This window comes from Coregonus lavaretus (genome assembly GCF_964263955.1).
Source record: "Coregonus lavaretus genome assembly, chromosome: 16".
NCBI classification, from domain to species: domain Eukaryota; kingdom Metazoa; phylum Chordata; class Actinopteri; order Salmoniformes; family Salmonidae; genus Coregonus; species Coregonus lavaretus.
The window spans coordinates 22,974,390-22,990,781 of NC_140003.1; the positions used below are offsets into that span (position 1 = coordinate 22,974,390).

The 16,392-nt window shown below is 42.8% G+C and overlaps 1 protein-coding gene across 1 annotated transcript in view; it reads left to right on the forward strand.

Moving 5' to 3' along the window:
* LOC311143441 (diacylglycerol kinase beta-like) overlaps window positions 1-16,392 on the forward strand; it is a gene marked incomplete at both ends in the record, with an annotated part of 114,149 nt that overhangs the window by 11,092 nt on the left and 86,665 nt on the right. The window contains 6 exons of the mRNA XM_084179258.1: window positions 1,462-1,538; window positions 10,374-10,394; window positions 11,535-11,685; window positions 13,797-13,859; window positions 14,348-14,611; window positions 15,113-15,253. Of these exons, the coding sequence (XP_084035384.1) occupies window positions 1,462-1,538; window positions 10,374-10,394; window positions 11,535-11,685; window positions 13,797-13,859; window positions 14,348-14,611; window positions 15,113-15,253 (717 nt within the window). The remainder of the gene's footprint in view (window positions 1-1,461; window positions 1,539-10,373; window positions 10,395-11,534; window positions 11,686-13,796; window positions 13,860-14,347; window positions 14,612-15,112; window positions 15,254-16,392) is intronic.

The following is a 16,392-nucleotide window of genomic DNA, read 5'->3' on the forward strand; positions in this document are numbered from 1 at the left end:
GTGGAAATATCTTATTTTTTATGATAAATCAATGTTTTCAGCTGTCACAAAGGCAAGTTTATACATTCAGGTGTTGTGTTGAATTATTAATATTAGGAAAACCTTAATCACTTAAAATAATATGCAATACAAGTTAATGTACAAATGTATAAGAAATGTGTTATAAATTAATTGTATGATATTTCATTTTCAACTAAAAAGTAAGTTTAATGATGGGATGGAAATTAAATTTGTCTATGGCTGTCTGAGAAAAATGACAAAAATATATACATTCCTGAATAGTACGATCGCAGCCATTATCAGATATTATTTCTAGACAAATCCAAGACAATTATAATACTGGTAAAATGGTGTTTCAATAAATTTTAATTTCTGAAAGCTTGCAGGGCCAAAGTTTGCGAAGTTGCAGAATCACCCATGCGCGAACTGTTCTGAACCTATTCGGATAGGAAGCATGCGGACGCCGTTAAGTGAACTCACCTGGTTAGATAAGGGTTAACACTGCATTCCCTGCATCCCTGCCTTGCCTCAGTATGACACTTCCTGTAGCCTCTTTAATCCCAGGGAGAGATTAGCATCTCTGGGTGTAAAACACTATTGCCCATGGCCTGGAGGAAGTGTGAGGCCCAACTCCAGAGATGATTCCGTATATTTTAAGGTATTTTGCACTAGAGAGAGGAGAGAGAGTGGAGTGATTATCCAACCTATTATATTTCTATGGTCTATATTTATTGAATCTGAGTTTGACGAGGTGTGAAAGAAGGAGTCAGGCGCAGTCCAGAGTTTAATCCGTTTGCATAAATCAAACGCCCAAAGCGTCAAACGAAACTGTACAAGGGAAAACATCCACCTTGGCAATAACACCGAGAAATGTAGCTCAACCGAGGTACACGCTCTCACAACAAAACAATCACTCACAAAGACAAGGGGAACAGAGGGAACACGTATACACATACTAATTAGGGGAATGAGCACCAGGTGTGTGTGATTGACAAGACATGACAAGTGGAGTGATGAGAATGGGATCGGCAGTAGCTAGTACTCCGGTGACGACGAACGCCGAAGCCTGCCCAAACCAGGAGGGGGGGCAGCCTCGGCGGAAGTCGTGGCACTGAGATTATTTAATATGCTATTTATTGTATTCGAAAGAGGAGAGAGAATGGGGTGTCCAGTCTAACTCCACAGAGATTATTCATTCAGATAATGTTTGAGGGGTTTTTCTATTCCAAACAAATTTCCTGGCTTAATTAGTCTATTTGTTTAAATAATTAGCTAAACTTATTTTCACCTCTGTGAAATGTTTGCCTCATGATCTAACCAGATGGTCCTCTCAGATACAGCTTGAGCCCAAAAGACAATCAGCACATCCAGCAGCACTTTACCTCTAAATAATACGCCTGGTGCCAAAATGACTAAATGATGAGGTTTATAAAGCCTCTCTCATCCCTGTCTCTTTCTCAGATTCCACCAAGAAGCTCAAGGATGTTCTGGAGGAGTTTCACGGTGAAGGAGTCCTCTCCAAGTACAATCCTGAGCAGGTACAGTACGTCACTGCCTCAACCCTTCCCTCCCTTACACCGCTCCTCTCTTCTCCTTTCTCCTCCATTTCCTTCCTCTCCTCTCCCTTCCTCTCCTCCCTGTCCTTATCCTCTCCTCCCCTCCTCTCTTTTCCTCCCCTACCCTTCCTGAGTGAGATCATCATTATTTATGTTGTTAAGACCCTGGCAATCCCCTGACTCAGTCTCTGCTCCATCACTGATATGCTTAGTCATCCGCTTCGTTTAGACGGTAGTAAGGTGAGCAACACTTTCTCCCTCCCTCGCCCTCACCATCAACATCCGTCTGACGCCCTTTAACCTCGACGTGATGACAGAGGGCCGACAAGTTATGTCACCATGGTGACGAGGACAGGTGGCTGACATTTTATTATGGTCTGTCTGAATGGGTCAGCGCTCCACCCCCCCTCCCCCTCCTCCTCTCCCGGCCCAAGTGCACCCCCTCTTCCTCCTTATAACTGCAGCATTGTGATATGAGTAACAGCCTCACAGCGGCTGGTTGGCGCCATCAGAGCCCTGTTGGATTCAGACATCATGTGGCCTGTGGTGTGATCACCAAAGCCAGCAAGTGCAGGCGCCGAGCTGGTGGTATTTTCTGCACTGTGTGGCAAGGAGCGAGGTGACTTTACCCACTGGGCACAAACTGGTTGAATCAATGTTGTTTCAAAATAATTTGTTAACGTATTGTGACATGGAATCTACGTGGAAAATATATTGGATTTGAAAAAAGTCATCAACATAAACTTTTGTTTTGAGGGTAAAATTTCAACCACAGGATTAAGTCATCATGGTAACCACTTTTTAACATAGACAAACCTTATACAAAATATGTTGAATTTATAACTTTGAAACAACGTCAAATTTTCAACATAATATCCACTATAAGAAAAAAAACTATAGGCAGGGCAGCACTTCCTGCTGGGGAGTTGATCTATCTCAGTTGATCTATGGCCGGCAGGGATGTAGCTCAGTTGGTAGAGCATGGCGTTTGCAACGCCAGGGTTGTGGGTTCCTTTCCCACGGGGGTATAAAAAATTAATAAATAAATAATAATAATGTATGCACTCACTAACTGTAAGTCGCTCTGGAAAAGAGCGTCTGCTAAATGACTAAAATGTAATGTAAATGTATCTACAGCTATTAATTCAGTCTACCATTCAGGGTTTTACCCAAGCACAGCCCTGCTTAGCTTTTATATTTGTCATTGACTACTACCAATGTGCTATTGTGAGAATGATTGTCGAGAAATCTCCACTTAATAGATTCACTGTTGCTATCGAAGTAGGTTCAACAAAGCAAATGAAATGTAACCATACTTTAGCAATCCTATATAATCAATGATGCTATATAGGCCTATATAGCATTTGTGAAGTCATCAACAGCTATTGTTTAAATTCAGCCCAGGATTCAACAAAAAATAGACAATACATATAGGACTAGAGTTTAAAGCTTTGGTTGATTTTAAAATGGAATCTACAAGTTAATAATAAATATGTTGGATTCACGTCTCCATCTCAACCAAAAATAAAAGTTGAAGAACAGGATTAAATCAAATCAAACTGTATTTAAAGTGCATTTAAAGTTTGATTTTATTTAGTCCTATTCGTTACCAAGCAGAAGATATATCTCCTTCAAAAGTTGATATTTGGTTGCATTGACAACCAAACACAATTCAATATCACTTTTGCAATACGGTAAATACCCTATTAACTTGTCCACAAGTTAACAAATGATATGTTGGATTCACGTCTCCATCTCAACCAAAACTAAAAGTTAAAGAATAGGATTAAGCCAGTGGCTCAGATGGAAATATCCAAGCAGTTGATACATCTCCTTTACAGTGCATTCAGAAAGTATTCAGACCCCTGGACTTTTTCCACATTTTGTTACGTTACAGACTTATTCTAAAATTGATTTAATATTTTTTTCCCTCATCATTACACACAATACCCCATAATGACAAAGCAAAAACAGATTTTTAGACATTTTTTAAAATCTATTAAAAATTTAACATGGAAATATCACATTTCCATAAATTGGCAGCGATTATAGCCTCGAATGACGCTACAAGCTTGGCACACCTGTATTTAGGGATTTTCTCCCATCCATCTCTGCAGATCCTCTCAAGCTCTGTCAGGTTGGATGAGGAGCGTCGCTGCACAGCTATTTTCAGGTCTCTCCAGAGATGTTAGATCGGGTTCAAGTCCGGGCTCTGGCTGGGCCACTCAAGGACATTCAGAGACTTGTCCCGAAGCCACTCCTGCGTTGTCTTGGCTGTGTGCTTAGGGTCGTTGTCCTGTTGGAAGATGAACCTTTGACCTAGTCTGAGGTCCTGAGCGCTCTGGAGCAGGTTTTCATCAAGGATCTCCGTTCATCTTTCCCTCGATCCTGACTAGTCTCCCAGTCCCTGCCGCTGAAAAACATTCCCACAGCATGATGCTGCCACCACCATGCTTCACCTTAGGGATGGTGCCAGATTTCCTCCAGGTGTAACACTTGGCATTCAAGCCAAAGAGTTCAATCTTGGTTTCATCAGACCAGAGAATCTTATTTCTCATGGTCTGAGAGTCCTTTAGGTGTATTTTGGCAAACTCCAAGCAGGCTGTCATGTGCCTTTTACTGAGGAGAGGCTTCCGTCTGGCCACTCTGCCATAAAGGCCTGATTGGTGGAGTGCTGCAGAGATGGTTGTCCTTCTGGAAGGTTCTCCCATCTCCACAGAGGAACTTTGGAGCTCTGTCACAGAGTGACCATGAGCTTCTTGGTCACCTCCCTGACCAAGGCCCTTGTCCCCCGATTGCTCAGTTTGGCCGGGCAGGCAGCTCTTGGTGGTTCAAATCTTCTTCCATTTAAGAATGATGGAGGCCACTGTGTTCTTGGGGACCTTCAATGCTACATACATTTTTGGTACCCTTCCCCAGATCTGTGCCTCAACACAATCCTGTCTTGGAGCTCTACGGACAATTAATTCGACCTCATGGCTTAGTTTTTGCTCTGACATGCACTGTCAACTGTGGGACCTTAAATAGACAGGTGTGTGCCTTTCCAAATCATGTCCAATCAATTTAATTTACCACAGGTGGACTCCAATCAAGTTGTAGAAACATCTCAAGGGTGATCAATGGAAACAGAATGCACCTGAGCTCAAATTCGAGTCTCATAGCAAAGGGTCTGAATACTTATGTAAATGTTAAGGTACTTCTGTTTATTATTTTTAATAAATGTGCCTCAAAAATGTTAACCTGTTTTCACTTTGTCATTTTGAGGTATTGTGTGTAGATTGATGAGGGGAAAAAAATAATTTTATTAGTTTTAAAATAAGGCTGTAACGTAACAAAATGTGGAAAAAGTCAAGGGGTCTGAATACTTCCCGAATGCACAATAAATTATGATTTTTGGTTGAGTTGTCAACCAAACACAATTCAATATTACTTTTGTAAGACAGTAAATAGCCTAATGTTAAGGCTATCTTACAAACTACTGTAACAGTATTTACTCAAACTTAAAATGAGTAGCACATCCATGGCCACATTTTGAGGTTACTGTAACAATAAATGTCTTATGTAATCATAGAAAGCGTGCATGTTCAGGGTCGCAGGTCTGTGGAGATCTTCACAATTGCTGTAATAATCTGCACAGAATCTCAAACGGCATTGATCAAACGGCATTAATGTAATCTCAACTAACTGCAATCCAGGTCATTTGGTTGTGCTATTAGATCAAGCACAGTGATAACACATTAAGTTGCTGTATAAATAAACAAAAGATCTGACATTGTGTTCCCATTTTAACTTTGGTGTGCTTTTAAATGGTTGAAAGTGCAGTGCTTACAAATTTAGGTGAGAACTAAACCAAAAATCAGACATTTATTTTCCATTGGAATTTGGTTGTGCTTTTAGATAGTTGAAAGCTTAGTGATAACATATTGGGAATTCAACAAACTTTTGGCTGTCTTTTTGAGTGGGTGAAAATAGGTTGGAATCTCATTGATAAAATGTATGCACGCATGACTGTAAGTCGCTTTGGAAAAAAGCGTCTGCTAAATGGCATATTATTAATATTTATTATTATCAATGTATCTACCAAATATTACCCAATTCTCCACATTGAAATGACATGGTGTGCCCAGTGCCCAGTGGGTTGTGCTCGTGTCATCAATTAGTCGTGCTCTTGGTGACTCATCAATCCTCGCCTGTCCTGGAAGCTGCCCTAAACGCTAGTGACACACCATCAGTGGCCTCACCTCCCCTTACCTCTGACCGCCTCATACTGTATTTCTCTATGATTGATGAGCGATAAGGCGGACAGGGGACTGTAAATGAAAGGGTGGAGGGGTTTCCACACACACATACACACACACACACAAACACACAGACACACACACATCCCACAGCAGGCACTGAAGCAGGTAACGTCAATCAGATGGAGTCTAATTTATGACTGGGTCATTCAGTTGAGCTCATCTGGCTGTGAGACTGTCATCCCTGAGGATCTATGTCACTTTAGTGACCGAGGACCCGAGGAGTAACAAGAACAAGTGTTACGTTAATATGTATTGAGAGAACAGGCAGGGTTGAGAGCCAGGGTTTGCTGTGCTGCCGTGGTGTGGTGGTTTGACTTGTGCTCTGGTGACAGGTCTATCCTGGAGTTTTTTTATGCAACATTCTGCAGTTTTTACTTCTTTCTCATGGCTTTCTTGGCTCAGATAGTATGGCGTCTCCTCCTTATCCTTACCCTTTACCCCTATCATAACGTCTCTCTGTCAAGACTGCATGTGCTCTCCCATTTTAACCATAAATATATCCGAAGGGCGAGTATGATGCCACACCTAGCTCGCGTGGGCACATTTTCTTTTACCCTGTTGTTGTGTTGGCATGGGTTCCAGAATGGATTTGATTGATTTCTCGAGGCCATCAATGCTAACAGGGAGATGGAGACAGCTTGATGGAGACCTTCCAGAAATGCCTATCAAATCCATCTGGGTGCTCTTATTGCAGACAAGCATGTCTGTCTCACGATATATGACCTTATGGCTCTATCTTATTAGTTTTATCGATATGTTTTTGGAATGTGTGTGCATGTTTGTGTGTGCTTTTTTCTCAATCTGCTGTTACATGATGCAAAGTAAAGTTTTTCATGGTTCGGGCTAGGCCCCTTAGCTCCAGTGAAGGGAAATCTTAACACTATACAGCATACAATTACATTCTAGACGATTCTGTGCTTTCAACTTTGTGGCAACAGTTTGGGGAAGGCCCTTTCCTGTTTCAGCATGACAATGCCCCCGTGCACAAAGCGAGGTCCATACAGAAATGGTTTGTCTAGATCGGTGTGGAAGAACTTGACTGGCCTGCAGAGAGCCCTGACCTCAACCCTATTGAAAACCTTTGGGATGAATTGGAACGCCGACTGTGAGCCAGGCCTAATCGCCCAACATCAGTGCCCGACCTCACTAGTGCTCTTGTGGCTGAATGGTAACAAGTGCCCATTCCAACATCTAGTGGAAAGCCTTCACAGAAGAGTGGAGGCTGTTATAGCAGCAAAGGGGGGACCAACTCCATATTAATGCCCATGATTTTGGAATGAGATGTTCGACAAGCAGGTGTCCACATACTGTTGGTAATGTAGTGTATCTAAAAGGCTTGATTCTGTAGACATACTGTACTTGAGGCACTGTTCAGATAGGAGAGAAAGGCCAGTGCCAGTTGCACACTGCAACATCACCCATTTTGAAACTATTTAAACAAACTTAATTGTTTAAAACCTGGACAATTTCTTGTCATTTTATGAGGTATGTCTTACCTTGTTCCAACCATAGGAATGTTAAGGGGATTATTTTATAAACACTTCTTCATATGCCATTGAAACCAGTATTTATCTTATGTTCTGAACTTTCTTTCGTTGTCCAGCAGCCAAAGACACACTCCTAGTCATATTAATAACCCATGCTTGTTGTTGCGTCTTTAGAGCTTCCCTCTTTCTAAATTTCTGAAGGATATTTTCATCTCTGTCATTATGAAACCGCTCACATTTGCGGTACACCTTTGAGAACAGTGTTTTCCCGCTAATTGCATTTTGGAACATTCGTTATTATAGCCTACTGCCGTTGCACATTGCTGCACTTCTAATGTGAAGAAATAGCCTAATAGTTTATCAACATTTAAGCTAAACGTTCTGATCTGTTGCATCAGCCTCATTGGTTTTAAACTGTTGTTTTTATGTACAGGGACTGTATTAATTTGGGATCTATCGCATCCCACAACTGTCCCAGAGTATGTTTGGAATATTTAATTTAATAGAATAGGTCAACTTTTGTACTATTGGGGATAGTAGATTGAGATAGGCTAGTGCTTTTGCTGTTCGTTACTCATCTTGTTGGTTGACGAAAAGTAAATGTGGACAGTTCTTCTAACATCTTCAATATGCTCCTCGGAATTCGTTAAGAAGGACATCAGCCATGTGAGTGATAGGTGCTTCGGATCACGGCGATTGGCAGCCAGGAGAAGGGAATTATAATTATTAAATTTAGGCCGTAAGGCATAAAAAAATGTGCGGCCATTACGGCCACACAAGGGTGCCCCCGGGAAATTTGAGGCCTGGTCTTATGACTTTGGGGTTAGAAGCTGTTCTCGGTCTCATCGTCGTCTGTGATCAGGCCTACCACCGTCATGTCGTCAGCAAACTTAATGATGGTGTTAGAGTCGTGCGCAGCCACTATATAAGCAGTGGGACGGATGCTGCCGTGGCGAATATACAGTGGGGAAAAAAGGTATTTAGTCAGCCACTAATTGTGCAAGTTCTCCCACTTAAAAAGATGAGAGAGGCCTGTAATTTTCATCATAGGTACACGTCAACTATGACAGACAAAATGAGAAAAAAAATCCAGAAAATCACATTGTAGGATTTTTAATGAATTTATTTGCAAATTATGGTGGAAAATAAGTATTTGGTCAATAACAAAAGTTTCTCAATACTTTGTTATATACCCTTTGTTGGAAATGACACAGGTCAAACGTTTTCTGTAAATCTTCACAAGGTTTTCACACACTGTTGCTGGTATTTTGGCCCATTCCTCCATGCAGATCTCCTCTAGAGCAGTGATGTTTTGGGGCTGTCGCTGGGCAACACGGACTTTCAACTCCCTCCAAAGATTTTCTATGGGGTTGAGATCTGGAGACTGGCTAGGCCACTCCAGGACCTTGAAATGCTTCTTACGAAGCCACTCCTTCGTTGCCCGGGCGGTGTGTTTGGGATCATTGTCATGCTGAAAGACCCAGCCACGTTTCATCTTCAATGCCCTTGCTGATGGAAGGAGGTTTTCACTCAAAATCTCACGATACATGGCCCCATTCATTCTTTCCTTTACACGGATCAGTCGTCCTGGTCGCTTTGCAGAAAAACAGCCCCAAAGCATGATGTTTCCACCCCCATGCTTCACAGTAGGTATGGTGTTCTTTGGATGCAACTCAGCATTCTTTGTCCTCCAAACACGACGAGTTGAGTTTTTACCAAAAAGTTCTATTTTGGTTTCATCTGACCATATGACATTCTCCCAATCCTCTTCTGGATCATCCAAATGCACTCTAGCAAACTTCAGACGGGCCTGGACATGTACTGGCTTAAGCAGGGGGACACGTCTGGCACTGCAGGATTTGAGTCCCTGGCGGCGTAGTGTGTTACTGATGGTAGGCTTTGTTACTTTGGTCCCAGCTCTCTGCAGGTCATTCACTAGGTCCCCCCGTGTGGTTCTGGGATTTTTGGTCACCGTTCTTGTGATCATTTTGACCCCACGGGGTGAGATCTTGCGTGGAGCCCCAGATCGAGGGAGATTATCAGTGGTCTTGTATGTCTTCCATTTCCTAATAATTGCTCCCACAGTTGATTTCTTCAAACCAAGCTGCTTACCTATTGCAGATTCAGTCTTCCCAGCCTGGTGCAGGCCTACAATTTTGTTTCTGGTGTCCTTTGACAGCTCTTTGTTCTTGGCCATAGTGGAGTTTGGAGTGTGACTGTTTGAGGTTGTGGACAGGTGTCTTTTATACTGATAAGTTCAAACAGGTGCCATTAATACAGGTAACGAGTGGAGGACAGAGGAGCCCCTTAAAGAAGAAGTTACAGGTCTGTGAGAGTCAGAAATCTTGCTTGTTTGTAGGTGACCAAATACTTATTTTCCACCATAATTTGCAAATAAATTCATTAAAAATCCTACAATGTGATTTTCTGGATTTTTTTTCCTCAATTTGTCTGTCATAGTTGACGTGTACCTATGATGAAAATTACAGGCCTCTCATCTTTTTAAGTGGGAGAACATGCACAATTGGTGGCTGACTAAATACTGTTTTTCCCCACTGTATACAGTGCATATACAGTGTTTTGTGGAGGTGTACATAGTGAAAGGTATTACACTGGTACTGGCATACTGTAGGTAGTACACTGATACAAAGGGTTGATAGTTAACCTGAATAGATGCATTATGTCCCACAAACTTGCCATTGGCACAGCATAGCTTGTTTGACGTTTGTGTCTTGAAAGATGAATGCATAGCACATACAAGTTTTAATTAATTTTATACATTTTTGGTGTTAACTATGGCGGATATTGTCAGTAAAAAGTCCAAAGATTGGATGTTTGCACGCATGTGTGTGTGTTAAGGGAATGAGGACTAGCTTCCAAAAGAGCCGCGGGGCAGTAAGAGTGGTGTGGCCTCACCCCTGGCTAATCCTAACTCTAACTGCTTCCACACCCTTTACTACTGCTGCCAGACCGCTATAAAGTAACCCCATGTCTCCTTCTTACCTCTCCCTGTTCCCTCTGTCAAACAGAAGCAAGACGTTCTCAACCAAGTAAGCCACACCCGCTGCTGGGGGTCTGCATGATCTGTGGTTTCTGAGTATACAGACTGCATGTAACATGTAACATACTTAACCCTATATCATCAGAGGCACCAAGGCAAAGGTCAAAGGTTAGGGGTCAGAAACCTGTGGTTTCAGTGTCTAACACTACAGAATGCATGTAATATACAGTACATAACCCTATCCCATCAGACACCTATAGCATGATGTACTACATTACCCATAATGCTCTCACCCAGAGGTCAAATGGGTCAGGTGCAGTGCTTCAGTCTGCCAGCTATGTGTCTTTGTGACGCTCAACTTACCAACATGTAACAACAGTGTTTCCATAACGGAGGAATGTTGATGTGCCGTTTTTTCTCTTTCTTTTTCATTTGTTTTTCAACCGCAAGGCTAATGGCACTGATCACTGTGTGAATGCCAGTTCAGACAACCTCATGCTGTTTCTGTAAAGGTATCTGCCCTGAGTAATCTCTGTCAATTATTTTACTGTGTCTGCCTGCTGATAAAGTGACTCAGGATTGTTTCTGTGTACTGTCTGTATGCCTTTTACATTTTTAAAGTTTATACTAATATTACACTTTTAAAGGCTGGCTAAAACCACAGCCAGCGCACCATCCTGTCTGAAATCCATGAAACCAACTGATTTATGTTTTCTCCAAATTGGCCATTTCCAGTCTCCTCTCAGCCGTAAAGCTTTTTTCCAAAAAGGCCAAAAGCGATAAGTGTTTTCATCATGCTCTGTGTGTTGTAGAGAGATGATTGAATATGACATACTCATCTAAAATGTAATACTGCAGACCATCAATAAAACTTCCAGCATTGCAATACAGGCAAACAACTTTTCTAAAGGTTTTATTCCTTTTACATACTGAAACAGATTTCTAGCCCCATGCCTCTATTATTTCTACTGCAGAAGTATGTGGTTTACTTTACAGGTATTGCCTTCCCACATAAACAAATGAGGGACCAGGAGGCAAAAAAGTATGGTGATAGTGTCTTTTACTCCATGTCACCATTGTGTACTTTTTTGCTGCCCAGACTCTGTTGTTTACAATATTTATATCCAAGGTATCTGACTCTTCTTTTTCCTCTATCTCTCTATCTCTCCATCAATCCGTGTGTGAGCAGCCCATAGACTATGATGGTTTCCAGCTCTTCATGACCACCTACCTGGAGAACGACATCCCTGAGGAGCTGTGTCAGCACCTGTTCACCTCCTTCAAGAGCAAGACAGGGGGCTGCTCTCCTGAGGTGCCCCGCGCTGGAGCAGGACTGCTGGGTGAGTAGTGGCCTCCCTCACCCTGGTGGCGATTTACTCTGGCTGGGACTGGTGAGAACCTGGGTCGTGTTCAGTAGAGCAGTAGGGTTTATTTTTTCGTTTTTGCAACAGAAAACGAATATCTGTGTTCTTATTGGACAAGTTCAGGTAGTACCTTCCCTTTCCAAATTGATTCTCAATGTTTTCTAACCTACTGAACATGACCCTGGTATATATCAACAGTCTTTCCTGGCTCTCAAAAGCAGTTGCATTTGAACTGGGGTTGATTGAGTATCTGGTTCTTGAATGGATGGAATACTACTGTATGCATCTCACAAATTAGATTCCCTCGCAGGTTAACCCTGGTCTCAGGGAGAGTGTCCTTCTGCTACAGATTGTAGTCAAGGGAGTTAGTGCATCTGCCTCTGCCTGCAATAAGAAAATCCTCAAACACTTTCCAAAAAAACACAATGCAAACACTGCTGCTTTACTTGCCATGGCAGATCCTTCAGGAATACACACACACAAAAACAACATACACACACACATGTTCATGTACCAGTTGAATGAACTGATTAAGCGTAAAGTGGTGCTGGAGTGGTCACAAACAGGGACAGCTATGGAGCTATGGTTTTGGTTCCTTACTTCCACTTGTAAACTGTGTATCCTCCTCCGCCATATGAGTTTATATATAGGACCTGTGTGGGCTCTAACAGCCTGCCTGGCTGTCCCTCACTGCTGAACAGCTGAACACTAGGGGACAGATGGGAGGAATCTAACCCCTCTCCAAATGGAAAGATAGAGGGATGGGATGGAGGGATTTGAATGCGAGCCCACCCAACCATCTGAGATGGAGAGATGGAGGGAGAGCGAAAGATGGAGCGAGAGAGAGATGGGGGAGAGGTGGTGTTACTCCTCCTGAGCCTCTTCATTGGATCAGATGTGGAGAAGAAAAAAACAACACAGCCTACACTGCCATCTGGTGTTGGACCTCTCTACTAACCTCCGTGGGTGTGCAGAAATGAGAGGATCAGATAGATAGATACACATTTACCCAGCTAGTGTCTGTCTTTCCCTGAAGACTTGTTTTCCTAATATGACTGTGTATGTCTGTCTGTCTGTCTGTCTGTCTGTCTCTCTCTCTTCGTATTTGTTTATCTCTCTCCCCCTCTATTTCTCCTTTCTCTCTCTCTCCTTTCCTCTCTCTCCTTTCCTCTCTCTCCTTTCCTCTCTCTCCTTTCCTCTCTCTCCTTTCCTCTCTCTCCTTTCCTCTCTCTCCTTTCTCTCTCTCTCTCCTTTCCTCTCTCTCTCTCCTTTCCTCTCTCTCTCTCTATCCTTTCTCTCTCCTTTCCTCTCTCTCCTTTCCTCTATCTCTCTCTCTCCTTTCCACTCTCACTCTCACTCTCTCTGTCAGAGTCACATCATGGTTTTATCATTCAGGACCAGAGAGGCTTGCGTTGACTTGCCTGAATCCATCTCCCAGTCCCCAACAAAAAGAGACAGGGAGGAATAAGTCTTTCTAGTGTGCTGTTGACACTATTCTTCCCTCCTCTGTCATGATAGAAGGTCTCTTTTGTTGTGTGTTGGAGAGGTAGGGGCCACAGTTCTCTAATAGGTTGATATTCTGCTTTCCTCACAGGGCCAAACAGACTCTTTCTTGTATCACTTTCATTACTTCCTGTCCTTCCTTGCCTACAGCACCAGTAGAGGATTTTACTATACGGGCCAATAGGAACCTGCTTCATTAATGATCCTCATGATCCTAGCAATGCATTGGTTAGAAGAATGTGTTATTGTTTGACTATAGACAAGGTCCCATAATTGGTCTATAGTCATTGAAGCACTAGTCTGCTCCTTTAGACTACCGCAACCTCTAATCTGCTTTGTCTTTTTATATTGCTTTTTAAAATGTCACCAGATAGATTTTTACTATATTTTATTATAGTTTTATTGAATTGGAAATGTATTGAATTTAGCCTTGGCTATAAATAGAATCCCTCCCACATTGCCAGACAATTATAAATATATCTGACTCCTTCTCCTTCCCCTTTAAAACAGCCTATATCACACTCCTTCTAGTGCATTGCTTTCACTTTCTCTGTCTTGCTTTTCTTGCCCTGATGTGTCTGCAGAGCCGCGTTCCATTGATGCAGGCATCTCTATACAGACTGAAGTGGCCTGTGCCCCCATAACAGGTACCACTGCCACTGCAGGACAACAGGACAATGTCTAGATAACCCTACTAAGACTCAAGGTCCAGCTACTGTCTGTCACCAGTGTTTGACTGTTGTTTTAAAGTGACTTGTGATCTGTGTTTTGGTGCAGGTGACATGGTAGTACTCTGTACATGGCTCAGTGGAATTGCATTTGTTGTAAACTATTGTTTTGTGTGTGAAGTATATCTCACCTGACCTTTCTGTGGCGTCCTTGTTACTGTTGTGAAAACAAAAAGTCCAGTTGTTGGTTTTGTATTTGTCAGTTTGAATCTCTCTTCATGACCCTTGGTTGGAAAGCGAGGTATCTTTACTTTTTGTTGTTTGTTGTGAAGGCTTAATCCTCAATGCTAAATGTCTGCTTCTGTAAACACAATTGTTTGCAAAGTAACCAGTCCACTGCCTACCTATCTTGCTTTGTCTTTCCTGAAATCATCTTTCCCCCTCATCTCCCCCTTTCTGTCTTCTAGGAATGAATGGGAAGAGCATCCTGACAGCAATGGGCCGGCACACGCCAGAGCATTCCATTGTGATGGCCACATGTTCAGGTGCCATGTCCACCTCTCCCTGCTCCTCCCGTTCCTCCTCACAGCGCTCTGGGACAGGGGCCCACACGCCCGGGGGTTCCTACCACTCACCTGCCTGCACCCAGACCAAACCCTCCACAGGCAGCAGTAGTAATGCTCTGACCCCCACCCCAGCCAAGTCCCCAGCCTCCCCTCGCCTCTCCCCAGGTAAATACCTTGTTCAGGTACTGTAGGCAATTACACTGTTTTCCTGGAAAAGTTGTGACGCATGCTGTATTAGACTATGGTATTGCCATAAACAATGGATTCCAATGATATCAATGTTACAGAAATAGCCGAATCCACTAATTTGAAGGGGTGTCCACATACTTTTGTACTGATTTTCACTCACAGCAAGGCATTTTAGCTAGCAGTTTGATAAAGTGTGCAGGTCAGTATTGTCTGAGCTGTGGCCATTGGTTTATGTTAGCTCAGTACTTTGCAAGGCAATGTAGGGCATGTGTATTGGTAGCTACCTAAGCTTTACCAGCGTTACACAGGCTATGCAATTCATTGGATTTGTTTTATGTGTCTATCACATCATATCACCATATCCATATCACCATGCCATATCACATTTCAATCTGCCATGTTGTTTAGTCATGCTCATGGTCATTGCTGTATGACATCCCCATCACACATTGATCTCTTGTTACATTACATCCATAGAGAGGATCAGAGCAGAAAAGAGGAGGAGTCCGTCAACCCAGAAGGGATCCCCCTTACCCTCCCCCCAGGTGGTGTTTCTGAAGGACATTGTGTGTTACATGTCCCTGCTGGAGAGGGGCACACCAGAGGACAAGCTGGAATGTGAGTTACAGGGGTTGGTTGGAGGCAAGTTTGTAATGACTTGTGGCTGAAAGACCAAGAGAGGTCATGTAGAGTCAAGAGGTGTGTCCCTAAACCACTCAGAAAGACATCCTACCACAATTTGCGAGGATTAGTCAAATTGATTAATTCAGATAATACACACAAAAAAATGCTGGATTAAAAACAATCCAATTTGGGTTACCCAGCGCTACGTAACTATTGGACAGAACACATGCTGGGTGATTTTAACCCAGCCAGTTGGGTTGTTTGTATCACCCAAACATGGGTTAATTTAGCCATCAGTTGGGTTTTTATTAACTTTCATACTGGGTTGACCCAGCAGCTGGGTCTTTTTTAATGGAATGGGTTATTTTCAGGAGGTGTGGCCTATTAGGGGCATGGCCTTCAGATAGTTTTTTGGGGCCATACGTGAGAGTAAATGTTATTCCTGCTCATGTTAAGTTTGTACACTGCAAATGTTAATTTTTGTTGAATATTTTTGCACATTACATATTTTATTATAAAATTAATAACATTATTATTTACATATTGTAACAAACATGGGATATGCATACGCTCTTGAGGAACTCATATGTGTAAGCCTCATTAAAACTACAAAAGTGAACAATGCACCTTATCATGTGATAACAATACAACAGAACAGATAAAACAGAATGACATTTACTCTTGCGGGTGACCAAAAATAACTATCTGAAAGCCACACCCCTACTAAGCCACGCCTCCAGTCTTCTGATCTAACCCACTGGGTCATATCTCAATAACCCAGCATCAACAACCCAACCTTGCTGGGGGGTTTTTCGTACCCCCTTTTTCTCCCCAATTTTGTGATTACGATCTTGTCTCATCGCTGCAACTCCCCAAAGGGCTTGGGAGAGGCGAAGGGCGAGTCATGTGTCCTCCGAAACATGACCCGCCAAGCCGCGCTTCTTAACACCTGCTTGCTTAACCCGGAACCAGCTGCACCAATGTGTCGGAGGAAACACCGTTCAACTGACGACCGAAGTCAGCCTACAGGCGCCCGGCCAAACCCTCCCCTAACCCGGACGACACTGGGACAAACAAACCAACTAAATGACCCAACGCCTGCAACCCAGCAGTTGGGTGATCCAAACAACCCA